The 23,095-nt window shown below is 42.8% G+C and overlaps 1 protein-coding gene across 2 annotated transcripts in view; it reads left to right on the top strand.

The window, feature by feature from the left end:
• The first annotated feature begins 920 nt into the window (after positions 1 to 920).
• Positions 921 to 23,095, top strand: part of MED23 (mediator complex subunit 23) — a 168,309-nt gene continuing 146,134 nt past the window's right edge. For both annotated transcript variants that reach the window (XM_088443095.1, XM_088443094.1), the window contains exons 1-5: positions 921 to 1,216; positions 5,827 to 5,858; positions 8,995 to 9,082; positions 13,779 to 13,903; positions 14,139 to 14,250. In XM_088443095.1, the coding sequence (XP_088299221.1) occupies positions 1,178 to 1,216; positions 5,827 to 5,858; positions 8,995 to 9,082; positions 13,779 to 13,903; positions 14,139 to 14,250 (396 nt within the window). In that variant the 5' untranslated portion in view covers positions 921 to 1,177. The remainder of the gene's footprint in view (positions 1,217 to 5,826; positions 5,859 to 8,994; positions 9,083 to 13,778; positions 13,904 to 14,138; positions 14,251 to 23,095) is intronic.

Raw genomic sequence — 23,095 nt, 5'->3', positions numbered from 1 at the left:
ACTCCGAGCGAAGGAAAGTCCTTCGCTCGGCGCGACTCGCGCATGCGCACAACGGAGCTCCCTCCGTAGTGCGCATGCGCAGTGCAGACCATCGACCCACTTGCGAGCGGACAGCCGCTCGCGAGTGGGTCTGAATCAGGCCCAAAGCTGCTAAGCAAAGGTTCAGTACAACAGTAGCCCGGCACACCTACTACTAGGCCCGATGCCAGGTTTCTCAGCACCCTACGCAAAATGTCACCCTACTGCTCCCCCACACACACTTTTATACCCACTTTCCAGTCCCTTTGGTGAAAGTGTGGAGGTGATGTTTTAAAAGTTCCACATATGCTTGATTCGTGACTATCTCTTTCTCCCCAGCACGGTTCACAACTTGGACTCCTCCTCCTTGCAACAGGTGGCAATGAGGGCCCCAAAGCACATTACGGCATTCTTTACTAACATGTTGAGAAACGATGAAGTAGTAGAGTGGATACTCGCTTCGCTCGCCACGCTGCAGGCCTGGTGGCTCGCTTCGCTCGCCACAAGAATATATTCCCCCTCTATGCCCGCTTAGATGGTAGAGAATGACGTTGGACACTGGCAGATGACGTCATCAAACAGAAACGGAAGGGGTTCTATCTCATTCCCCTTTACTAGCCATACCTGGAAGTGACGTAAGGGCAACGTAAGTGACGTCATCAGCCGTTGTCCAACATCATTCCCTACCATCTAAGTGCGCATAGAGGGGGGAATATATTCTTTTGGCGAGCACAGCGAGCCACCGAGCCCGCAAGAGGAAAACTTACTTATTTTCGTGGAAAGTGTTGGCAGAAACCTGCACTTCCGCCCTCACAAACGTCACTTCCAGGTACGGCTAGTGAAGGGGATTTATACCTTTCCCTGTTAGCAGCGTCACCTACTGAACTGCGCATGCACCTTATAGTACCAGGTCAGTGAGCAGAGTGAGGCAAGCCAAGGAATCAGTATCCGGGGGAACAAATTACGTGTTGCACTCAAACAGGATACGGAGTTAGGAGGGATATAGCTGTTCATAGCCGTATCTTTTGTGTAATGTGCTTTATATGTGCAAGGTGCTGCTTACAGCTAGCAGACAGTGCATGTAGCATGTAGTGCAGGCGCTGCGGGCGTCGCGTTCTTACTCCTATACATAGCGCAGTGCCCCATCATCACCGGGCTCATGGAGTCCCAGCTGCAGAGCATCTTCGAGGAGGTTGTGGTAAGTCCCTGGTGCTGGCTGTGCCTACCAGTAATAGTGAAACATGGTATCTAATGACAACACTGAGCCTGTTTATTAATGTTGTCAGTGTGTGCGTATAGGTTACACATATGAAGATTGCATTACCTAGCTTTTCTCTGCTTCATAAATTGATTACTGCAGTCCCCATGGCTATGGGTACATGGTAACACTGCAGAATAGAATGACCGCAGGAGAAATCATTGATGTCTGTGGTATCCCTCTTCATGAATAGAAGAAATTGGTAATGATCTCTTCACAAAAAATGCCAGAGAGATAAATGTTTGAATACTTCTTGAAATTATTTTCTATTAATTTATTTAATCAATATTGTCTTTAGAATCTAATCTATGCTCATGTAGCAAATTTTCCCTATTTTAAGGTATACCAAGCCAGCCAAGCGGTAGTTAAATAAAGGGCAGCATGCTGATGCAGAAAATGCACACATACAAGGCTCCTCTTTGATCTTCTGTCCTATGAAAGAATAGATGATTAGATGTTACAATAGAATAGATTAATAATACATAATGGATGCAGGAGAGAAAACAGCTTGTGTAGCTGTCCTGGCCTCTAAAATACAGAAATAACACTTATACAAATTGCAAATGAAAAGGCATGGCACTCTTTCTAACTACGGTATACAGTGGTGGCCAAAATTGCGGACACTTTTTGAAATATGAATGTTTTTTTAACTTTGAATGTTTATAAAAACTGTTTAACTTCACGTAGTGCAATGATTCATATATCAAATGAAAGGAAATTTAATGCTGAATTCAACACAATAAACAGGTCAAATATTTGCATTACAAGGGAAGTTATGCAGTGAAATCAACACTTAGGGCGGAATTCAATTGTTTTCGCGGCCTGCATCTCCCATCTAAAGTGACAGGAGATTGCGGGCCGCTATGCAATTGTTCAAGATTTTCGTGCTGATTGCGCCCATAGAGGTCAGGTTTAGCCGTGTAAAGCAGCTAAACCCGACCACAGTGCTGGGCGCGATCGTGAAAAGTGATGTTTGGGCGCCCAAACATGTCACTTTTTGCACATTTCAGCTCTCATCCCCCAGGGGCTGCGAGATGAAATGTAGCGCTTGGCAGCTGATCGTGCCCGACAGGAGCAAGAATAGAATAGCTCCGTCGGGCGCGATAGGGGCTGAAAAGAATTGAATTCCGCCCTTAGGGTTAAAATCCCTGTGTACTTATGATGTTACTGTCCTATCGGTATTTCGTTGGGTAGCCTTTATTTTTCAAGACGGCAGCACAGCGATGTGTCATTGAGCCAACCAGTGTTTGGAGCTCTTCCTTCTTTTTTATGTGGTGCCATGAGACAATTATAGCCTCAGTTAATTGTCTTTTATTGGATGGACGCCTCAGATGTACCAGTTTTTTCAAACAGAACCACAAATGTTCTATGGGGTTCAGGTCTGGGCTGTTTCCTGGCCATCCCAGCACCTGTATGTCATTCTCCGTGAACCCCTTTTTGCATGTCCGTGCAGTGTGGCAGGGAGCTGAATCCTGCTGTAAAAAAATGGGGCATTATTTGGAAAAAGATCCCTGATAGAAGGTAGAAGTTTTGGTTGTAGGATGGTGTCAATGTACTTTCTGCTGTTCAGTGTGCCATCTATGACATAAAGGCAGCCTACAGCATCTGCTGTCATACATGCCCAGATCATAACACTTGTAGGATTCTTTGTTGTTGCTTGAATAAAATCTGGATGTACCTCTTTCCCGATGCGATGTCTCACACATTTTCTGCCATCACTACTAGTTTCGTCACTCCATATCACTTGTTTCCACTGACCTGCTGTCCATGCAATGTGTTCTTTTGTCCACTATATTCGTTTCTGCTGCTACTTTTTATTCAGCAATGGCTTTTTTGGGGGGAATCCTACCCTTTTTAGGCCAACCTCCGTTAGTCTTCTCCGTTCTGTTCTTGCACTGACAAAAACACCAGTTGCATCCAGTTTACAGCTAATGGCCGCAGATGACATCCATCTGTCCCTGACGCAGATTAGTTTTATTCTCCTATCATCAACAGCTGTTGTGCACATTTTCCATCCCTTTCCTTCTTTGTTTTGTATAGATTGTGTTTCCTGATAGCGTAAACAAAACTTTCGTACTCCTGATGTTGTCACATTCCCACCAATTTCTCTCGCAATTGCTGCATACGAAAGACCATTTTCACGTAACACCACAATCCTGGATCACGTCGCTGTGCTGCGGTTTTGAAAAATAAAGGATACCCAATGAAATACTGATAGGACATTAACATCATAAGTACACAGGGATTTTCACCCTAAGTGTTGTTTTCACGGCATAACTTCCCTTGTAATACAAATATTTGACCTCTGTTTATTGTGTTGAATTCAACATTCCATTTCCTTTCATTTGATATATGAATCATTGCACTGCGTGAAGTGAAACAGTTTTTATAAGCATTCGAAGTTGATAAATTTCAAAATGTGTCCGCAATTTTGGCCACCAGTGTAGGTGGACGAGAAGGATATAGAGCTCTTCTTAAGTTCTTTATTTCAAGATCTATATTCGAAATCGATGAAAAAACCCATATTGTAGCACTAATGCTGGGTACACTTTACACGTTGTGTATACCCAGTGACGGCACGATATATCAGGCCATCTGTACACATTGCACGATAGCATTTAGCAGCATGGTGCCGTTCATCGCATTGTCCCTTCTACCGTGCTGCACAGCAGATGGGATGTTGCGATGAACAACCTGCGATCGGGCGTATACACTATGCGATCCGCTCTATATATTGTACCGATCCAAGTTGGAATGATATATCGTGAAATTGATCGTTTAGTTTGTACCCAGCTTTCGTAGCTTGTGTGAATTGGTAGATCACGTGATTGAGCAGCTTTGATGTGAACTATAAAAATAATACAAAACATTCTTCTATTTTTATTATTTTCTTGTCCAAGAAAAATGGCCTCAAGGGGTCTGCGCTTGGTCTTTCAGTAATTTACTAAAATGATATCTTTTCATATAGAAAACAAATATGATACAATTTTTGGTTTTATATTCTGGGGCATAATAAGCTGGTGGAAATGAACTACTGAACGTTGTTAAACTGAACATTTTCAGAGCATAACTTTCTTTGAGGAAATTACTTTCGATCACAGGATTGGTGTGTAAAGCCTTGAAGAAATGGGAAAACTGTTCCCTTATTGTCTTATGAATCTTAAGGCCCCCATACATCAGCAATCTGAAAACCACAATTGAACAATTTGAAGCTTTATTGCCCGATCTTAGGATTTCCCAATCTAGCAATCTGCGTCCATACACTACAGATCTTTTTCAGTGATTTGCAGATCGATTGCAGCAAACACAGATCTGCCAATCTTGAAAGGCTCCATAATTTTCATGGTAACGGTCTGCAAATCTGCTGATCATGTCCATACACTAGCAATCTACAGCCCCAATCCATCCGTGAAATCCAACATGTTGGACAATCTGATTAAACAATTCCAATCACTTTTTGGTTGCAATCTGCGATCTGTGAAGCCCATACCTTGCAGATTTTTATACACAATCGATTGCAAATTACACAATTGCTGCAATCCATCTCTGATGTATGGGGGCCTTTTCTCAACATAAATAACATAAAAATGCAATTTGTAAAATCTAGGCTGCCAAAGAGGGAACCAACGAAATATTCTCCAGTGTCCTATTTTGTGTGTAGTTGGTTCCATCCTGCCGATTTGCTTAGCTATTCTACTGCAGCTCGAATGTTCTCTGTATAGGAAGTGGTTGTGGGTATGGGGCAATTGGCTTTCTTCCATTTCACTCTGTAAACCGAGCAGTCTGTAGGCCTCTTTACCGAGGTATCCTTATTTGAGGCTTGCACTTTCTGAAGGTTTTTGTCTCATGGAGCTGGAAATGCATCACTTGGCATATGAGACTACCTGTGTTAAACTTCTGCTCTGCCACACGTACTTCCAAGGAGGTGCTTCATACTGCTGCCTTAATGTTGACGGCATGGTCATTTTCTCGATCTGCCTTTTAAAAATTATTTCGTTTGGGACCCTTTGTGCTGTTCTTAGATTTTTGCCCTTCTGACGACACCAGGATGGAAATTTCTTTAAAACCCAGATACAGCATGCTGTAGTATTAGGTTTCCTTTCTTTTAGTAGTTCGTTACTGATTCTTTCTCAATAAATGTAACCTTTCTGTCTGGTGGTCGATTGGACCTGGTTGTTCCAGATCGACTGGCAACGGCCAAGGGGTTTCCATTGCCATACTTGGTGCTTGAGAAAAGCAATCTGTTTTGGCCAGAAGAATAGTTCTGCTAATGACTTCCACTTTATCCTGCTTTATCTTTCCTCCTCTTGATTAAAGAGGTAACTGAGGGAATAACTATCCTAGGCTATAATTGTATGGTCCTGCCATTGGATCTATTCTTTCTGATCCTTGTCACTTGCCTCCTTCTTTTGTAGCCATGATATCTGGCATCATGTTGTTTTGTTTGGCCCTATGAATTACAGAAACTGGGGGCGGGGAGGGGGGTCAGTTGGAAATGGCAATCTCCATTGTTAATCCCCTTTTTTTTTTTTTTTTTTCCCCTTATGCAGAAGACGGAGGTCATTGAAGAAGCTTTTGCTGGGTGAGTACCTTGTTACTTTAATTTTGTCTTTAAATTATACACCTATTTTCAGGCTTCAACAAGTTTGTACTAGAAGCAGCCAGAACACACTTATATTATTGTGCATTGGCCATGTTGATTGCAGGCATGTTTGGCCTTTTCAAATAATTGATCTTATTAACAAATAATTAAAATGTATGTCTAATTTGAGCCATTTTAAGGTGGTCTTATCAGTATAACTAAAAATGTGTATACATAAGGTATCAACGCTGGTTCTCTCTTCAACCTGTCACTTTAGTTATAGTTTTTCATTCATCCAATTGGCTGATACTTGACCATGGTGAAATAGGAGTTTGGCATCTTAAATATCTTGAAACTGTTCAAGATTCTCGCTTTTCTATGTCATTCAGATATAGGTGCTTTGTTTAGGTGTTAGCAACCTTGTTTGGGTAATATATAATAATTTATTACAAAAATTATAATAAAAAACAAGGGAAAAACAATATTCTCAGAAATGTTTATGTAAGGTGAGTATACTACCACTTCGAATAACTGAGATTCCAGGGCAAAAAGTACCAAACTGAAAGTCAGTCCTCAAAGGAACTTGGGAGTATCCAACGTGATGGGTGATGTTGCAGTTCTTTTCACATGGTTTCTTGACAACAATTGGGGAGACACAGAAAAAAGACAACATGGGTGTAGTAGATCATCACAAGTCCTTCGTGTAGATAAATAGAACTTAACTTCTCCCCCTTAGGTCAAATGTACAAGACGGACATACCGTACTCACATAATAGTGTCACGGTATCCTCTTGTAAAATGTATCTTTAACCAGGGAATCTGGTCACCAATGTGCACTTATCAAACAATGGTGCTCACCATCATGCAAATGTGAGGAAGGATATCAAAAGGTGGGCATACCCCAACTCACACTTTAGCATCGATTCACATGTACATAAAGGTTTCTCTCGGGTAACTGTCCCGTTCTTCTTTATAACTCAGACGTAATTACACGTATGCCAATAGGGTAGTATAGAGTAGGGATGTGCAGGCTCGGATAGGTTCGAGTTTGCACGTGGAGTTCGGATTTTTCCCTCCAAAAAAACGGAACTCAGAACGAGGCAAAACGTCATCTTACATGGACGAACATCATCATTCCTGGACAAAAGACCAGGAATGATGATGTTCGTCCATGTAAGATGACGTTTTGCCTCGTTCTGAGTTCCGTTTTTTTGGAGGGAAAAATCCGAACTCCACGTGCAAACTCGAACCTATCCGAGCCTGCACATCCCTAGTATAGAGTGGAATGGAAACTGGCCATCAGAGATAATCCAACAACTTTATTACTATATAAAACATGTAATAACTAAATAACCAATGAACAATGCACAAAGATGAAATATGCGCAATGACCTGAAGTGGATGATGGGTCTGTACTAGTCCACCGCAAGTCACTGATGTCCAAAGTCAGAGATGATGTTTTGCCCTGTTGCCACTAACGCGTTTCGTCAGTAAGTCATTATCGAGGTGTGTATGGCAGGGCAAAGAAACTTTTTTTTATACCCACATAGTCCCCTCCTCCTCCTCATCGTGGGCGGGTGTAAACCACAATGCATGTCAATCTTAAATTACTCATATTATTATAACGCCACAGTATCATCAGCCATAACTCCATAGGGCTAATTCCCTATATGATTGATATAAAAATCTCATAAAAGTCCGTTATTATGACTCTGCGTTCCATTACATGGAAAGCATAGACATCGGAAGTATTAGTAAAACTTCCCTTCAACAGCGTCCCCATTATCACAGCTTACCAACCTGAGCGGAGGGCGGTCTGTCTACCTCGTAACTGGAGTCAAACCGATGTGTCACCTGACCCCAGTCCACTCATGTCTGCCGGGGGAAACTTATGGGCGTATCACCATCCACTTGCGGTGGACTAGTCCGGACCCATCGTCATTGCTCATATTCCATCTTTCTCCATTGTTCATTGGTTATTTAGTTTGTACATATTTTATATAGTAATAAAGTTGTTGGATTATCTCTGACGGCCAGTTTCCATTCTATTTTATACTACCCTATTGGCATACTAGTAATTACGTCTGGGTTATAAAGAGGAACGGGACGTTTACACCTGAAAGAAACCTTTATGTACATGTGAATCGATGCTAAAGTGTGAGTTGGGGTACGCCCACCTTTTGATATCCTACCTCACATTTGCAAGATGGTGAGCACCATTGTTTGATAAGTGCACATTGATGACCAGATTCCCTGGTTAAAGATACCTTTTACAAGAGGATACCGTGACACTATTATGTGAGTACAGTATGTCCGTCTTGTACATTTGACCTAAGAGGGAGAAGTTAAGTTCTATTTATCTACACGAAGGACTTGTGGTGATCTACTACACTCATGTTGTCTTTCTTTTTTCTGTGTCTCCCCAATTGTCAAGAAACCATGTGAAAAGAACTGCAACATCACCCATCACGTTGGATACTCCCAAGTTCCTTTTCAGGACTCTGACTTTCAGTTTGGTACTTTTTGCTCTGGAATCTGTTATTCGAAGTGGTAGTATACTCGCCTTACATACACATATTTTTGGAGTGTGCAGAAGTGGGGTTTGTGTGTTTAATTGTATTTTGCTTGGGGGTTGGTGATCTCCCCTTTGACATTTCCCCTTTCGCAGCCTCTTGTGCGCAGTTTTCCACCATAATCTTTTTGTTTTTGAATATTCTCAGAATTGATACACCTGGCTATTAACCTACAATTTCCAGCAATAGATGTTTGTGGGTGCCCATTATTTTAACGCTTGTCGCTCCCAATTATACTGGGGTTAGCTGTGTAAAACGGCTAAACCCGTCTTTACTCCAGGTTAGGGCACCAAAACAATGGACTGTTCACACACATTTCTGCTCGCCTCCACAGCTGAAACCCCTTTGGTTCCTTAGCGGTTATCAACATGGGAACTTTTTTTTTTTTTTTCTTGGTTCAGTTCAGGGTTAAGAAATGTAGTGCCAACAGTCAGTACTTGGGTGCTTTGGGTCAGCAGAACAAAAATCAAGGTGTCGACAGTCAGATTTTATTGTAGTATGCATGGTGTATTGCGTTCTACATTTATTTTACTTTTCTCTTGCATATATATTTATATTTGCAGTATGTTTATGGATACACCTGAAGATGAAAAGACAAAGCTTATAAGCTGCCTTGGAGCATTTAGACAATACTGGAGTGACCTCCCCCAGGTACGAATAGAAAATGTAATAAAAAGTATGTTTAAAAAAAGACACATGAAGTAACTAGTCAATTTAAAAGGTAAATTAGAAAAACTCCTATGGCTTCATAGAAACATAGAATTTCACGGCAGATAAGAACCACATGGCCCATCTAGTCTGCCCCATTTTTAAACATATTGTTACCTCAAACTTTATTGATCCTTCTCTGAAGGATATCCTTATGTCTATCCCTTGCATGTTTAAATTGCTCTACTGTCTTAGCCTCTACCACCTCTGATGGGAGGCTATTCCACTTGTCCACTACCCTTTCTGTGAAGTAATTTTTTCCTCAAATTTCCCCTGAGCCTACCACCCTCCAGTTTCAGAACTTGTCCTCTTGTGCTAATACTTTTCTTTGAAGAATGTCTCCTTCCTTTACCTTGTTAAAACCCCTTATATATTCGAACGTTTCTATCATGTCACCCATTTCCCTTCTTTGCTCCAAACTATACATATTAAGATCCTTTTAGTCTTTCCTTTTCTTTACATCACGTTTTGTGTTGTAGGCCATGCACCATTTTAGTTGCCCTTCTTTGTACAGTCTCTAATGTATTAATATCCTTCTGGAGATATGGCCTCCAGAATTGAACACAGTATTCAAGATGAGGACGTACCAATGACCTATACCAGGGCTGGCCGACCAGTCTTAGGCAAAGAGCTCAAAAATATCTGTAGGTATGTTAAAGAGCCAAGATCATGCGTGCGCTGAAGTCGCATGTACAAATAGGGGCGTGGTCTTTTGCCATCTAGGTCACGCCCTTGGTATGATGTTTGTAGGAGCATGTAAAAGCACATACACGCAATCACCGTGAAGGTAAGGGAAAAAGCCAGAACAATATAAAAAACATTGAAAAAAAAACAGATCCACATAAAATACACTGAAAAACACACATTCACATAAATACACCAAAAAAGCGACATCCACAAAAATACAGCCACCTTCCCCCGCACTACCTTCCCCTCCACGGGCAACTCCAGCTGCTCCACGTGTCACAATGAAAAAAACAAATGAATAAAAATGACAGCTCGTACTTTGTTGTGGATTGTCTGTGTCATGTTGGTAGGCTCTGGAGTCTGCAACCGTGTCCTCCTTGTGACTGCAGGTTCAGTCACAAGTTGAGCTCTGCGTCCTGTTTGAGGTGTAACGTCACCACATCACCTCCGGAGCGGATTAGACTGCTGCAACAAAGGACGAGCCTCCTCTGAACAGCTGTGCACATATCAGAGGAGTCAGTCAGTGTCAGTCTGGGGAGCCAGCAGGGGAGCCGCATCAGGACAACGGAAATGCCGCATGTGGCTCAAGAGCCACAGGTTGGCCACCGCTGACCTATACAGTGGTATTATCACTTCCTTCTTTCTGCCACTGATTCCTCTCCCTATGCAACCAAGTACCTGTCTTGCCTTCCTCATGACTTTGTTACAATGTTTGCTTTATGAAGTATATTGTCAAATAATAAAACGTCTAAATACAAAATGTTAATATTGACATCATACAGCAAGGCCCATTGCTGAAATGTCACTTTCAATACAATATTTAGAATAGTCATGTATATGATAAGTTGATATATAAATGGTGTTTTTCCGTCTCAATTTATCCGTAGTATGCTATTAAAAATAAGCAATATTGAGTTTATCTAACAGGTTCTTATCCAGTTGCTGTAAATATGTATCCTGGTAGACATCCGTAAAGTGTTTCCGAATGTTTATAACGTCCTTTCAATGGTGGGAATCAGGCTTTTACTGACAGCATTTAGTTTTGTTTGTATTAATGAACAACTCATTTGCTGTAGTTATGTCAATGGGTTATCGCTGCAGAAAGCCATTATTATTAGTAGAAGTATCATAATAAATTTTGCCACCAGTTCTCCGCAGGGCAGTGGTGAAAATGGGACATATATAAAACGGCAGCAAACAAAATAAATGGAGACGTAAAAAGGGAGGGCCCTGCTCATAAGAGTGCTCACATTCTAATTGGAAGTGGGCAGATTTGAAAAGAGAAGAGTAAGTGTGACTCTCTTAATGGAGATTGAGAAAGTTGTGTGAGTAGTATAGGTGGGAGAAAAGTCAGCTGGTAGGTGAGTCTTGAGGAGTCACAAAAAGTACTTGTGTGGGGAGGAGTGTATCCATACCAGTGGTTATGGCGAGAACTTCCTTTCTGTGTATGTCCTCAGCTGCATCAGTCAAATATAGAGGAAATTGACAATGAATACTTTCAAGGTGACCCTATTTCTACACCACCTGGTTGAGTTAATACAGCGGCGGGCAATAAGCAGTCCTCCAGCTGCTCTGGGACTACACGTCCCAGCATGACAAAAATAAAAATATAAAGAGCTGTCATTCTTTAGTATTTAATAAAATAACACAATTTGCACAATATACAGTAACAATATACATGGCCGGTGTTTAAAATGTTTAGTATTACAATATATACTAGAATTAGCATAGACTAGTCACCATGTGTTTATTAATATCACATTGTATTCTGACGGCATAAAAGAAGCAGTGATATGAGTGTCTTTACTTTTTTTTTTTTTTTACTGTTTGCCAATCTTATTCTGATATTTCTAAAATAATTATGCTAATTTACATCACATGGATAACCTAGATGTATAGTTTGGTTTATTCATGGACCGTTGTACACGTGAAGCGAAGGAAAGAAATTATTTTAGTATTTTAAATCCTCGTACTGTAATACAATCTCTTAGTACTAGTTTGAGTTTCATGGAATGTGTCTTTTTAACTGGTTGTGATAAAAGGGATGAAAAATACTTATTAACAAGTTGGCAACTGCGGAAGTGTATTACTGTTGTTTGTTTGCCAAGGATTGGCCTTTTGTAAACATAAGGGCTTGAAGTTTGGTGTTTATAGCTTAAGGAAAGGTTCCAATGATAATACACTCTTACCTGAATTATCTTCAGTTTTGAAATGCAAATGTTTCTGCTGAACACTTATTTATGAATGCTATGAGTTTTAAGGCCTCCATACACGGTGAGATTCAAAATTGGTAAGATCAGTTGTACGATTTCCCTTGAAATTCTTCCCTTGAAATCCTTCATAAGATGTAGTCAAATGGTGTATGATTGATCATAGGATAATATGCATAGATGTGTATCACATCGTACACGATCAGTTGAGATCTCTCTGCAAAACCATCTGATCTGCGATCCAACTGGACGACGACGGGGACGCGCATTGGGGTCGCAGAAGACTCAAAATACAACTATTTACAAACGATAGGTCTGTCCAACCTGTAGAAAGTGAAAAAAATTGTGTTAAAAATCGTCCCTTGTATGGCCAGCTTTAGATTTGAGCCTCTTATTACAATTGCACAGTTAACTAAAAAATAATTTAGACAGCTTAAGTTTCTAAACATGTTTCAGATAAGCTTCATGTTGCAGCTATCATACATGGGCGGATAGATCACCATCATTTTGCCTCTCCTTTCCTGATATAATCTGGGCTGCTGTCAACTTTCTGATCAAATGGATGGCTACAGGTTGTTCTATCATCCTTGTTAAATTAAGATATTGCAGCCCATACACAGTATGTTTTTTGCACGATTTTGAGCAATCGTGCACATCGTTGTTGTTTATGTACGTTTATGATGCCGATGTGCATTCCCGCCATCGTAGAGCTGGATCGTAGATCTTACGGCAAAACCGTAAGATTGAAGATTGTGATCTATCGTGTGGGATGTGATACATATGCATATCGGGATTGTATGCTCGTATGTACAATTGTGTACACCATTTGACCACATCGTATGGAGAATTTCAAGGGAAATCGTGACGTTTCTAAATCTCACAGTGTATGGCTGGCTTTAGGCTGCGTACACACCTATAGATAAATCTGTCTGGTGGGAAAGAAAATCTGGTCCGTTTTACAGTATTTATAGGTGTGTACACAGCCTTATGCTGGCCATACACTAGTATGACCAGCATAAGATGCGATTCATCATACGTTTTCCCTTGAACTCCCTTTCAGTCCCGACGTACGATTTGGTGCTTTTTTTTTTTGATACATGATGTACATACGATCTGACGTACGATCACTCGCCCCTATATGACTGGTCGTGATACGATCAATTGTGTGCCTCACCAAAAAAATGCGATCATAATAGATTTAAATGCACGATGCATTGCATGGGCAAATACACGTCACGATCTGCATACGATTACGCTGGAATATAGACTGCACATCTGATCATAAGATACGATAGAACAGCGGCGGGAGCACGCATCGGATCATATTCCTACCTAAATACTACACGATCTCCACACAATGCTTCGTGCGATGCGTCTAAAATCGTGCAGTCGGTCCGAAATTTCGCTAGTGTATTAGTCTGCTTTGATAGTGTTGCATTTACCCATATTTTAGGTCTTTTTAGTTATGTGGTTTAAATAAGTATCAATGTCTTTAAAAATTTTATTTTTTTAACTAATATGTATATTGACAAGATCCATGGTTTATTATTCAGTTAAAGGTTGTTTGATGTGTTTGTGGTTTTTTTTTTTTTTTTTATGCAAAAAATTTTTTTTGTAGCTTGCAAATTCTAGATCTTGTCTTCACTTTTGAAACAAGCTGCTGTATTTGCTAATATACAAAGTGCCTAAACCTTAAACTGCTGGTTTGTATCCTTTGTGTTCTATTTTATTCTGTTTTGTAGGATTCTCATGAGCAATGTGTCCAGTGGATTGTAAAATTTATACATGGACAGCACAGTCCTAAAAGAATCTCTTTCCTATATGACTGTTTAGCAATGGCTGTAGAAACCGCTGTTCTTCCTCCAAGGTATGTTCATCTTGTAATGGGGAACATTTGGGCAATATTCTTCATGTAAATGTTTTACTTCTAATGACTTACAAAAGACATACCATATCCCTATCTTTTATATGCAGTCTTTACATTTGTGAAAACAGAACAAGCATATGATGGGTCTTTGTTCTCTTCTATATTAACTGAAATAAGCATGCAGTTTGTTTTTAGCAGTTACTCGGCCACACAAGTATTCTGTTTGTTTTCACAGAATGGTTTGTGAGGCCTTATTAAACTCAGATGCTTTGGAATGGGAAAGAACACAACTCTGGGTCTTAACATTTAAGCTGGTCCTGAAAATCATTGGTGGAGTCGATTATAAGGTATGTTATCAAGCTCTTTGTCTTGTCTGTCCATTCATGACTGTTCATTATTTCAATTGCCTACCACATGCCTGAGATTAGGACAAGACTTATTTACACACAGTTTTATTTAATGATGAAATATTGTTAGGGTGGCTAAAGGTGTCCTAGAACTTTTGACTTTAAAAGTTTATACAGTCAGGTGCATAAATATTGGGACATTGACAGAATTTTCATATTTTGGCCTCTATTCACCACCACAATGGCTTTGAAATGAAACAAACAAGATGTGCTTTAACTGCAGACTTTCAGATTTAATTTGAGGGTTATAACATCCAAATCAGGTGAACGGTGTAGGAATTACAACGGTTTCTATATGTGCCTCCCACTTTTTAAGGGGCCAAAAGTAATGGGACAAACTAAACAATCCTAAATCTAAATAGACAAAGTGGAGTGTAACGTAAGCGCCTAAATGTATCCAAAAACGTGATATAATAACACGTGCAGTATCAGAGAAACAATCGATGCTACTTATCTGGTGATGTAAGCTTCGGTCACATGACCATCATGGGAATAAATAATATGTAAAAAAAAGGAAAAAACCAACATAGTGTGTACTGTTTTCAGTAATTCATAAATATTGCTGAGCACAGCTTCATTAGGAACATATAAGTCCCAAAAACATCCACTTCACAATATATGAAGATTAAAAAACATTTAATTACATAAAAAACAGACAATGGCTAAAAAACAAATGTACAAGTTAAATGACAAAAAAAGCTTATCTGTCCATAAAAATGGTACTGAGGTACTGTAGACCCAACGCGTTTCGTCTATCATATGTCAGACTTCATCAAGTCTTCCCCTTTTTTTACATATTATTTATTCCCATGATGGTCATGTGACCGAAGCTTACATCACCAGATAAGTAGCATCGATTGTTTCTCTGATACTGCACGTGTTGTTATATCACGTTTTTGGATACATTTAGGCGCTTACGTTACACTCCACTTTGTCTATTTTGCACCTGACTGTATAAGGATATAGAAAAGATGCTGAATTTAAATGTAGACAATCTTGAGGCAAAAGATAAAATAAAAAAGGCTCTTTTTTTTTTTTTCTTTCCTCCAATTTTTCGATGTAAATTGCTTCCCTCCTAGTAGCGCTTTATACGGTATCGTACCTTTTTTTTTTTTTTTTTAATCTGTTTACAAAACTACACAGGCTTTCCCTTGGAATATGTTAAGCTTACATAATATACAGTACATGAACAGCCCTTTTCAGAGAAGAACATTTTGAACTTTCTCTAGTTCTCTTCTCAAATGCTTATATTTGACATTCTCCTACTGTATGTGCTATGTTGTCACTGTGCTGGGGTATAGTATTATACTTGGTTTTCTTCAGTACAGTGCTTATTGTAGTAGTATTTGTGATAATCTACCCTTTGCTGGTTACCCTATCCACCGTTACTTGTTTTAGGTTGAAAAATCTGATTTCTTAACAGTGCCAGTGTGAGCCTTTGTTAGATTTATAGGCACATTTGTTTAGATCTCTTTATCTACATTACAGCTACCAACTTTGTTCAGGAATTGAAATGTGTAATAAAAGTGGCTTTCTATACATTATCACTGTATCCACTCATTTTTCTACAGCAAATCTGACACATTTTTTTCATAATTAATGTAGCCCAGTGTAACATTCATAGAAAGAATAGTAGCTGTTAGGCTTGCCTTGTAGCGAACACACTAAATGCATTGCAGTGCATCACATTCATTATGCCACAGGTTCCCAAACTCTGTCCTCAAGGCACCCCAACAGTCAAGGTTTTAAGGCTAACCATGCTTACCCACAGGTGACTTAATTAGTACCTCAGTCACTCTGATTTAACCACCTGTGCTCAACCATGTCATATCTCTAAAACCTGAACTGTTGGACTGCCTTGAGAACCGCGTTTGGGAACATCAGTTTTATGCCAACTATCACATGCATGCTTTAAAGGGAACTAGTTTTTTTTTTTTTTTTCCACCATCAGAGAAGGTGGTGTTACCAGTAGCAACTATGGAAACCAATCCTGGGATTTAGCCTCAAAGTCTGATTTTTAATTCCCGGAAAGGAGCCTTCAATACCAGGATTTGTTATTGCTTAAAGTGGGTGTGGAACCCTCCGCAATGGCTCTGTCACTGCAGTCCTAGCTAACTGATATTGCCCGGAAAGCGCTGGACTTTTTTGGCGGCCAAGACCCGCCCTTGGCAGTGACATATGAACGGCTATGTGGCTGCGTACGTCTCGCAGCAGCACTCCGGCCGGTCAGTCCAAACAACACAGAGTACACTGCAATCTTCTGATCTGCACAGAGAGACTCCGTGTACTGCAGACATCTGTCACAGTAGTACTAGTGATGAAGTGAGTGGCGGCTAAGCAGGTGAGAGAAGGACTGGGAGTCTGAGCTCCTCTTCTTCCGCTTAGTGTGGACGTCAACGTCTCTAGCTCTGCAAGTTGAAGTGACAGTGAGACCTCTGACAGATGAGGTCAGGGTTATTCTTCAGTGGAAAGGATAGTTAATCATAAATGGGTTTTATATTTTTCTGTCTGGTTTATAAATGTATTTTTTATTTTTTTTGCCTGTGGGGGATAATCGGTGATTCAATTGTTTGCTGGAAGCGGGAGCCGGCGTCCCGGGGATTAATTGCTAGCCAGGGGAGGTAGCCTTCCCTGTCTAGCGGCTCCTCCCCTCAGTGCGCCTTTCTGCTCAGGTCTGGCGTCGCTGAGCTGCTTCCTCCTTCGGCCACTCCTCCTCTGAGGCATCGCAGATCTCGGGCAGCGTGTGGACCGGTCCCCCTGTGTACTTCTCCCTGCGTGGACAGCGTACACAGTACTATAGCCCTCCCAGACATTGAATCTGGGCAGGTTGATTGTAGTGACAAGGTACAGCGAGTATTAACGTCTGCATTGTATGTGACTTTTGCTAGTGATGACTGTCTCTTTCAAAATACTGTCAGGGTATACCTATCCCTTTCCTTCTACTACAACCCTGGCAGGTGTGTGTGGGAAGGGCTTTTCTCGGATCTCACTTATATAAATTCACATATTTGTGAGGTCGGTCACATACAGTTTCATGCTACACGGTACCATATCTGTGGACCTGCGTACTGCATGCTTGTGGGTGCGCCAGGAGTGAGCCACTGGACTTCCCTATAGTGTGTGTGTGTGTGTGTATATATGAGGAAGTTGAGCGCTCCGCGGCTCCCACTCTGTTCTCCTGCAGATACTGCGTCGCAGGGGTAAATGAGGATTTATCACAGGATGGGCTGTGTGTGAGGTGCCATCAGTTACCTGGTCCCTCTAACCCCCAAAATCTGGACAGGACCCTCCTTGGGCGGTGTTTTCTCAGGTGCTGGCATCCATCGCGGACCGTCTTGTGGTCCCGGTTGCTCTCCCCCATATGGGGTTATTCCCAACCAGCCATCCTCCCTTTGCAGCGTATACCGCAATTATTGCAGTCTTCCCCTGAGCCTCAGATTGTTAGTCCATATACGGGGTTACCTATATATATTCAGTCTCCTCCAGTGACTCAACAGTCCGTTATTCCCTTTCAGGGACTCCCTCAGGCGGCTCAGCCACCTTGGGTGGATGTGTTCTCCAGTTCAGTCCAGAGTTTGGCAACTTCATCTTCAGCCTTTCAAACTATGCTGCGGAGTGACAATCCTCAGAAGGCGTCAAAACACCCTGTTATGTCATCCTAGTCTACGCAACTGTCACTCGGATGCGTCCTCGGATGATAGGGAATTGCTTGAGGACTCGGTCTAGGATTCCCGTGTCCGGGAAGTGGAAATCTAAATCTTCCATTAATGTGTCGGCATTGGTAAGGGCAGTGCGATCCATTCTTGATATGACACACCGGCCCCTAAATCCAAATACCGAAATTTCAAACAGGCAGACGTGACTTTGGCTGTTTTTCCTCTATCTGACCAACTGACTGATCATATGGAGGAGGCCTGGCAGTCGCCTAGTAAGAGGTTCCAGCCGCAGAAACGTTTAGCATCTAGTTATCCATTTCCTGCAAGTCATTGCAAAAAGTGGGAAACTCCGCCTGCGGTGGATTCTCGTGTTACTTAATCAAGAGTGCTACCTTGCCTTTGCCTTCCATTTCATCCCTAAAGGATCCCATAGACAGGAAAGTGGAGACTTGTTTAAAGTCAATCTATTCTCTCTTGGGCTGTAGCCCGTCCGTACATGGCCATCTCCTGGGTGGCTAAATCCATTGAGAGCTGGGCCAATGTACTGGAAGATACCTTTCCTGAGGAAGCTCCTGAGGTTCAGAGAGCTTTAGTTGGACAGATGAGGGATGCCGCTTCCTATATTGGCAAAGCAGCTTTGGATGCCAGTATTCTGACATCCAGAGTCTCGGCTTCAGCTGTGTCTGTTCGCCGTTCTTTGTGTCTACGTTCTTGGAGAGCAAAAGCGGATTCCAAGAAAGGCCTGGAGGCCTTACCCTGTAATGGGAGATATTGTTTGGCCCAGACCTGGAGAAAATTATAGATACCCTGGCAAAGTCTGTCAGCTTTTCTACCATCTGCGCCTTCTAAGGCTAGGACTTCTGCTCTTTGGTCTTTTCGGACTCAGGGGAAGTCCAAGGGTCAGTCCTTCCCGAGGCAACCAAGGCCGCCCCTAAACCTAAGAAGCAGGCCTGGAGCGCTAGACGTCCTGCTTCCAAGCCAGAGGATACATTTTCAGCCTGATGGGACGGGCCTCCCTCTGGGGGATCCTAGAGTGGGAGGTCGACTTCTTCAATTCGCCCAGTGCTGGTGCACTACCACCACAGATGCTTTCGTACGAGACGTGGTCTCTCAGGGGTATGCCCTTTCCTTTCATCACAGACCTCCCCACCAGTTCTTCTGCACAGGTCTTTCTCAGGACGGATCAAGGCCTTGCAGATTCAGGGAGCCATAGAGTCCTTGCTGAAAGCAGGGGTCATTGTTCCCATTCCGCTTTCTCAACGCTGGACGGGTTACTACTCTACTCTTTCTGGTTCAGAAACCCAATTGGTCTCATCGGCCTATCCTCAACTTACAGTTGCTGAACAGGTTCCTGAGAGTGCCCAAATTCAGGATGGAAAGTTTGCGTTCCATCATTCTGGCTTATTGTCTCCCTGGACAACCAGGACGCCTACCTCCATGTTCCTATAGCGCCTTCCCACCCGCGGTATCTGCGGTTTGCTATACGTCAGCACCGCTTCAACTTTCAGGCTCTGCCCTTTGGCCTCTCCACGGCTCCAAGGGTATTCACCAAAATTATGGCTGTCATGGCTGCCCATCTGCGGAGCCAAGGTGTACGGCTTCTGCCGTATCTCGACGAACTCCTATTGCTGGCAAGCTCACCGGAGGTCCTTCTACAACATCTGCACCTGACGATCGCTTGTCTGCAAGTGCACGGGTGGCTGATAAACTGGAAAAAGTCCTCCCTGATTCCGTCACAAAGGATGGTTTATTTGGGAGCCCTTCTGGATTCTCGTTGGCAAAGGATCTTTGTGACTCCGGAAAAGATTTCCTCCATACAACTGCAGTTGCCTGAACAGTTGCCGGGTGTCTGTTCACTCGGCAATGAGAGTTCTAGGGTCCATGGTGTCGGCGTTCGACATGGTGGAGTATGCCCAGTTCCATTCCAGGCCCCTGCAGGGGCTGGTTCTATCCAAATGGAACGGGTTACCACACCGGATCCGGACTCAGATGCTGGTATTTTCTCCGGAAGTGCGCCTGTCGCTAGCTTGATGGCTTCAGACATCTCATCTCACCAGAGGTCGCCCCTTTTGGATTCTGGACTGGGTTCTGCTCACAACATATGCCAGTCTCCAGGGTTGGGGTGCAGTGACAGGCCCACTTTCGCTTCAGGGCTGTTAGACTGCGGTAGAAGCTGTTCTCCCGATCAACATTCTGGAATTTTGGGCTGTGTGCAGGGCCTCCAGTTGTATGGTCACGTTCTTCAAGGAAAGGCCGTGCAGGTTCAGACAGACAACGCCACCACGGTGGCATACATCAACCATCAAGGGGGGACTCGCAGTCGAGAAGCGATGCCAGAGCTGTCACGCATCCTGTCTTGGGCCACCTTCTGGCCATTTCGGCAGTTTTCATTCCATGAGTCCTCAATTGGGAGGCGGACTTCCTCAGCCGTCACAACGTGCATCCCGGGGAATGGTCGCTTCACCCAGAGGTGTTTCAACTACTCGTGGACAAGTGGGGACTGCAGGAGGTGGACCTCATGGCTTCCCGACACAATCACAAGTTGCTTGTGTACGGGTCCAGGACAAGAGATGCTGACACAAGCCTGGTGGACGCACTGTCTGTGAAATGGACCTTTCAGTTGGTGTATCTATTCCCTCCGATATCCCTACTTCTTTGGGTCCTTCGGAAATTCAAACAGGACGGCGGCACGCTTCTGCTGGTGGCTCCAACTTGGCCCAGACGTCCTTGGTACTCCGACCTTCGGAGCCTCCCCATCGACACTCCGTTCCTTCTGCCTCAGCGTCTGGACCTGTTGTCTCAGGGTCCCTGCCTTTACCCAGATCTGGGTCGTCTGTTTTTGATGGCGTGGCTCTTGAGACATCCATCTTAAGGTCCCAGGGTTTCTCCAGCTCAGTCATCAGCACGATACTGCAGGTGCGCAAGGCTGCCTCTGCCAGGATTTACCACAGAGTGTGACATACTTATTTTCAGTGGTGTGAGTCGAGAAACTACGATCCTCAAGTGTTTCATGTTTCTCGAATTTTGGCGTTTCTTCAGTCTGGTTTGGACCTAGGTTTACACCTAGTGCAGACACATGAGCTTTCAGAGACGCTATCTGTGTGGTTCCAGCAAAGGATTTCTCCACTACCAGATATCTGCACCTTTTTCCAGGGTGTTCTCAGGATTCAACCTCCCTTTGTTCCCCCAGTGGCTCCTTGGGATTTGGCGATTTGTGCTTCGGGTCCTCCATTCGAGCCGCTTATGTGGAACTCAAGTGGTTGACGGTTTAGACTGTTTGTTTGTTTTTCTCCTGGCGATTTGCTTCGGCCAGGAGGGTATCAGAATTGTGGGCACTTTCCTGTAGTCCTCCTTTTCTGAATTTTCACCAAGACAGGGTGGTGCTTCACACTCGTCCAGGTTTTCTACCTAAAGTGGTTTCTATGTTCCACATTAATCAGGAAATTGTGGTGCCGGCCTTTCGGTCACCTGATCTCTCGGCTGGTGAGGCTTCCTTGGATGTGGTCCGTGCTCTCAGGGTTTACGTGGACCGGACTAGTTCTATTCGGAAGTCAGATTTCTTGTTCGTCCTCTTGGGTTTTCACAAGAGGGGTTGACCTGCCAACGAACAAACTATAGCCCGTTGGCTTTGTTAAGTTATTTGTGAGGCTTATACTCGACAGGGTTTGCCTGTTCCAGCCTCTATTAAGGCTCATTTTACTCTGTCTGTCTGTCTGTGAGCCCCTCGTGGGCAGCTAGCCATGGCGCCTCAGCTGTGTAAGGCGGCCACCTGGTCTTCCATCCAGACCTTTCTGAGATTCTACGCTTTTTGACGCCTTCGCCTCTCAGGATGCTTCCTTCGCGCGCCGGATTCTCCTCTCAGTTATACTGCTTTGGGAGATCCCCAAGGTCAACCCTGTGGACCCCCTATGGATCCTGAAGAAGAAAATTGGAGATATGGTAAGAACTTACCTTTATCTGTCTTCGACGTCCGTAGGGTCCACAGGGCGCACACCGTGACGCACCTGGCTTCATATGGGCTGTGTTGCTGGTCACCAGTTTTCAGTCTCCCTTTCTGTGAGTATGGGTCTTGTGTGTTCCAGTCTTCCTTCTCTCTGTTTTTCCTCCTCCGGCCTTGGCTACTTACCAACTGAGGTGCCTGTGGCTCGGGGGCAGGGTATAGAGGAGGATGGATCCAGCGCATCCTGGAAGTGGCAATTGGTGCGCCTGGCTATCGCAACTCCTACTGTAGTATATTTTGTCATAAATGTGTCCAAGTATGAATTCAAGCAGTGGGGACACAAAGCAGAAGTTGGAGGAGAAATAGGATTTTGGTACTTGGCATTAAATGCTCCTTATTTTTTATTTTTTATATATATATAAATCCATTTGGGGGACAATCTTAACCTTGGGGTATAGAGTGCAATGCAGGATTTAGCACTTAAACTGCTACTACTCATTTATAATGTTGCTCCTCTTCTATATAACACCTCCTAGCGCCTTAGTTCTTTTCACACACAGCCCTCAGGATAGGACTAAAAGAATTCGGCTCAATGATTTCCATTAACCACAGAGCCATGAAGGGTGGGAACGTAATGCTCCACAAAAATGGATTTCGAGAAAAGTATTTTTTGGTAAATACAAAATCCTACTTTCTCTTGCATCCTATTTGGAGGACTACCCTTGGGGCTGTCCCAAATGTGTCCCTAGGGTAGGATACACTCAGGAAAGATGTTCTAGACAAAAACAGTGACCAAAACCAACTACTTTGAAGACAGACCACTATACACTGTAACATTTGTAGACACTGAATACCACAACGTTCAGGAAACTCTCGCTAACCTCGAAAGTCTTGTTTTAACGCTCACTGATATGGTGCATACACACGGTCAGATTTGCTAGATTAACGATAATGATCTCATCAACGTTTTGAACTATTTCTGACAGTATTAAAATGAATGAAATCGTCCAAATCTTACTGCAAACACATGTTAAATTTGTAAATACCTTTTAATACATTCCTGCCTATAAACCTCTAAGATTCACCTGCCTAGAACCTCTAAGACAAAACCTGCCTGTACCTTCTAAAACCACAAGATGTCGCTATTTTGATTATACCATTAATGAAATACCAAGACAGTTGAATAGCG

The sequence above is a fragment of the Taudactylus pleione genome, unplaced genomic scaffold (assembly GCF_031769625.1).
Source record: "Taudactylus pleione unplaced genomic scaffold, aTauple2 ptg000326l, whole genome shotgun sequence".
Lineage (NCBI taxonomy): Eukaryota > Metazoa > Chordata > Amphibia > Anura > Myobatrachidae > Taudactylus > Taudactylus pleione.
Note: the sequence above shows the minus strand (reverse complement) of the source record. Positions and strands in the feature narration are given on the sequence as shown.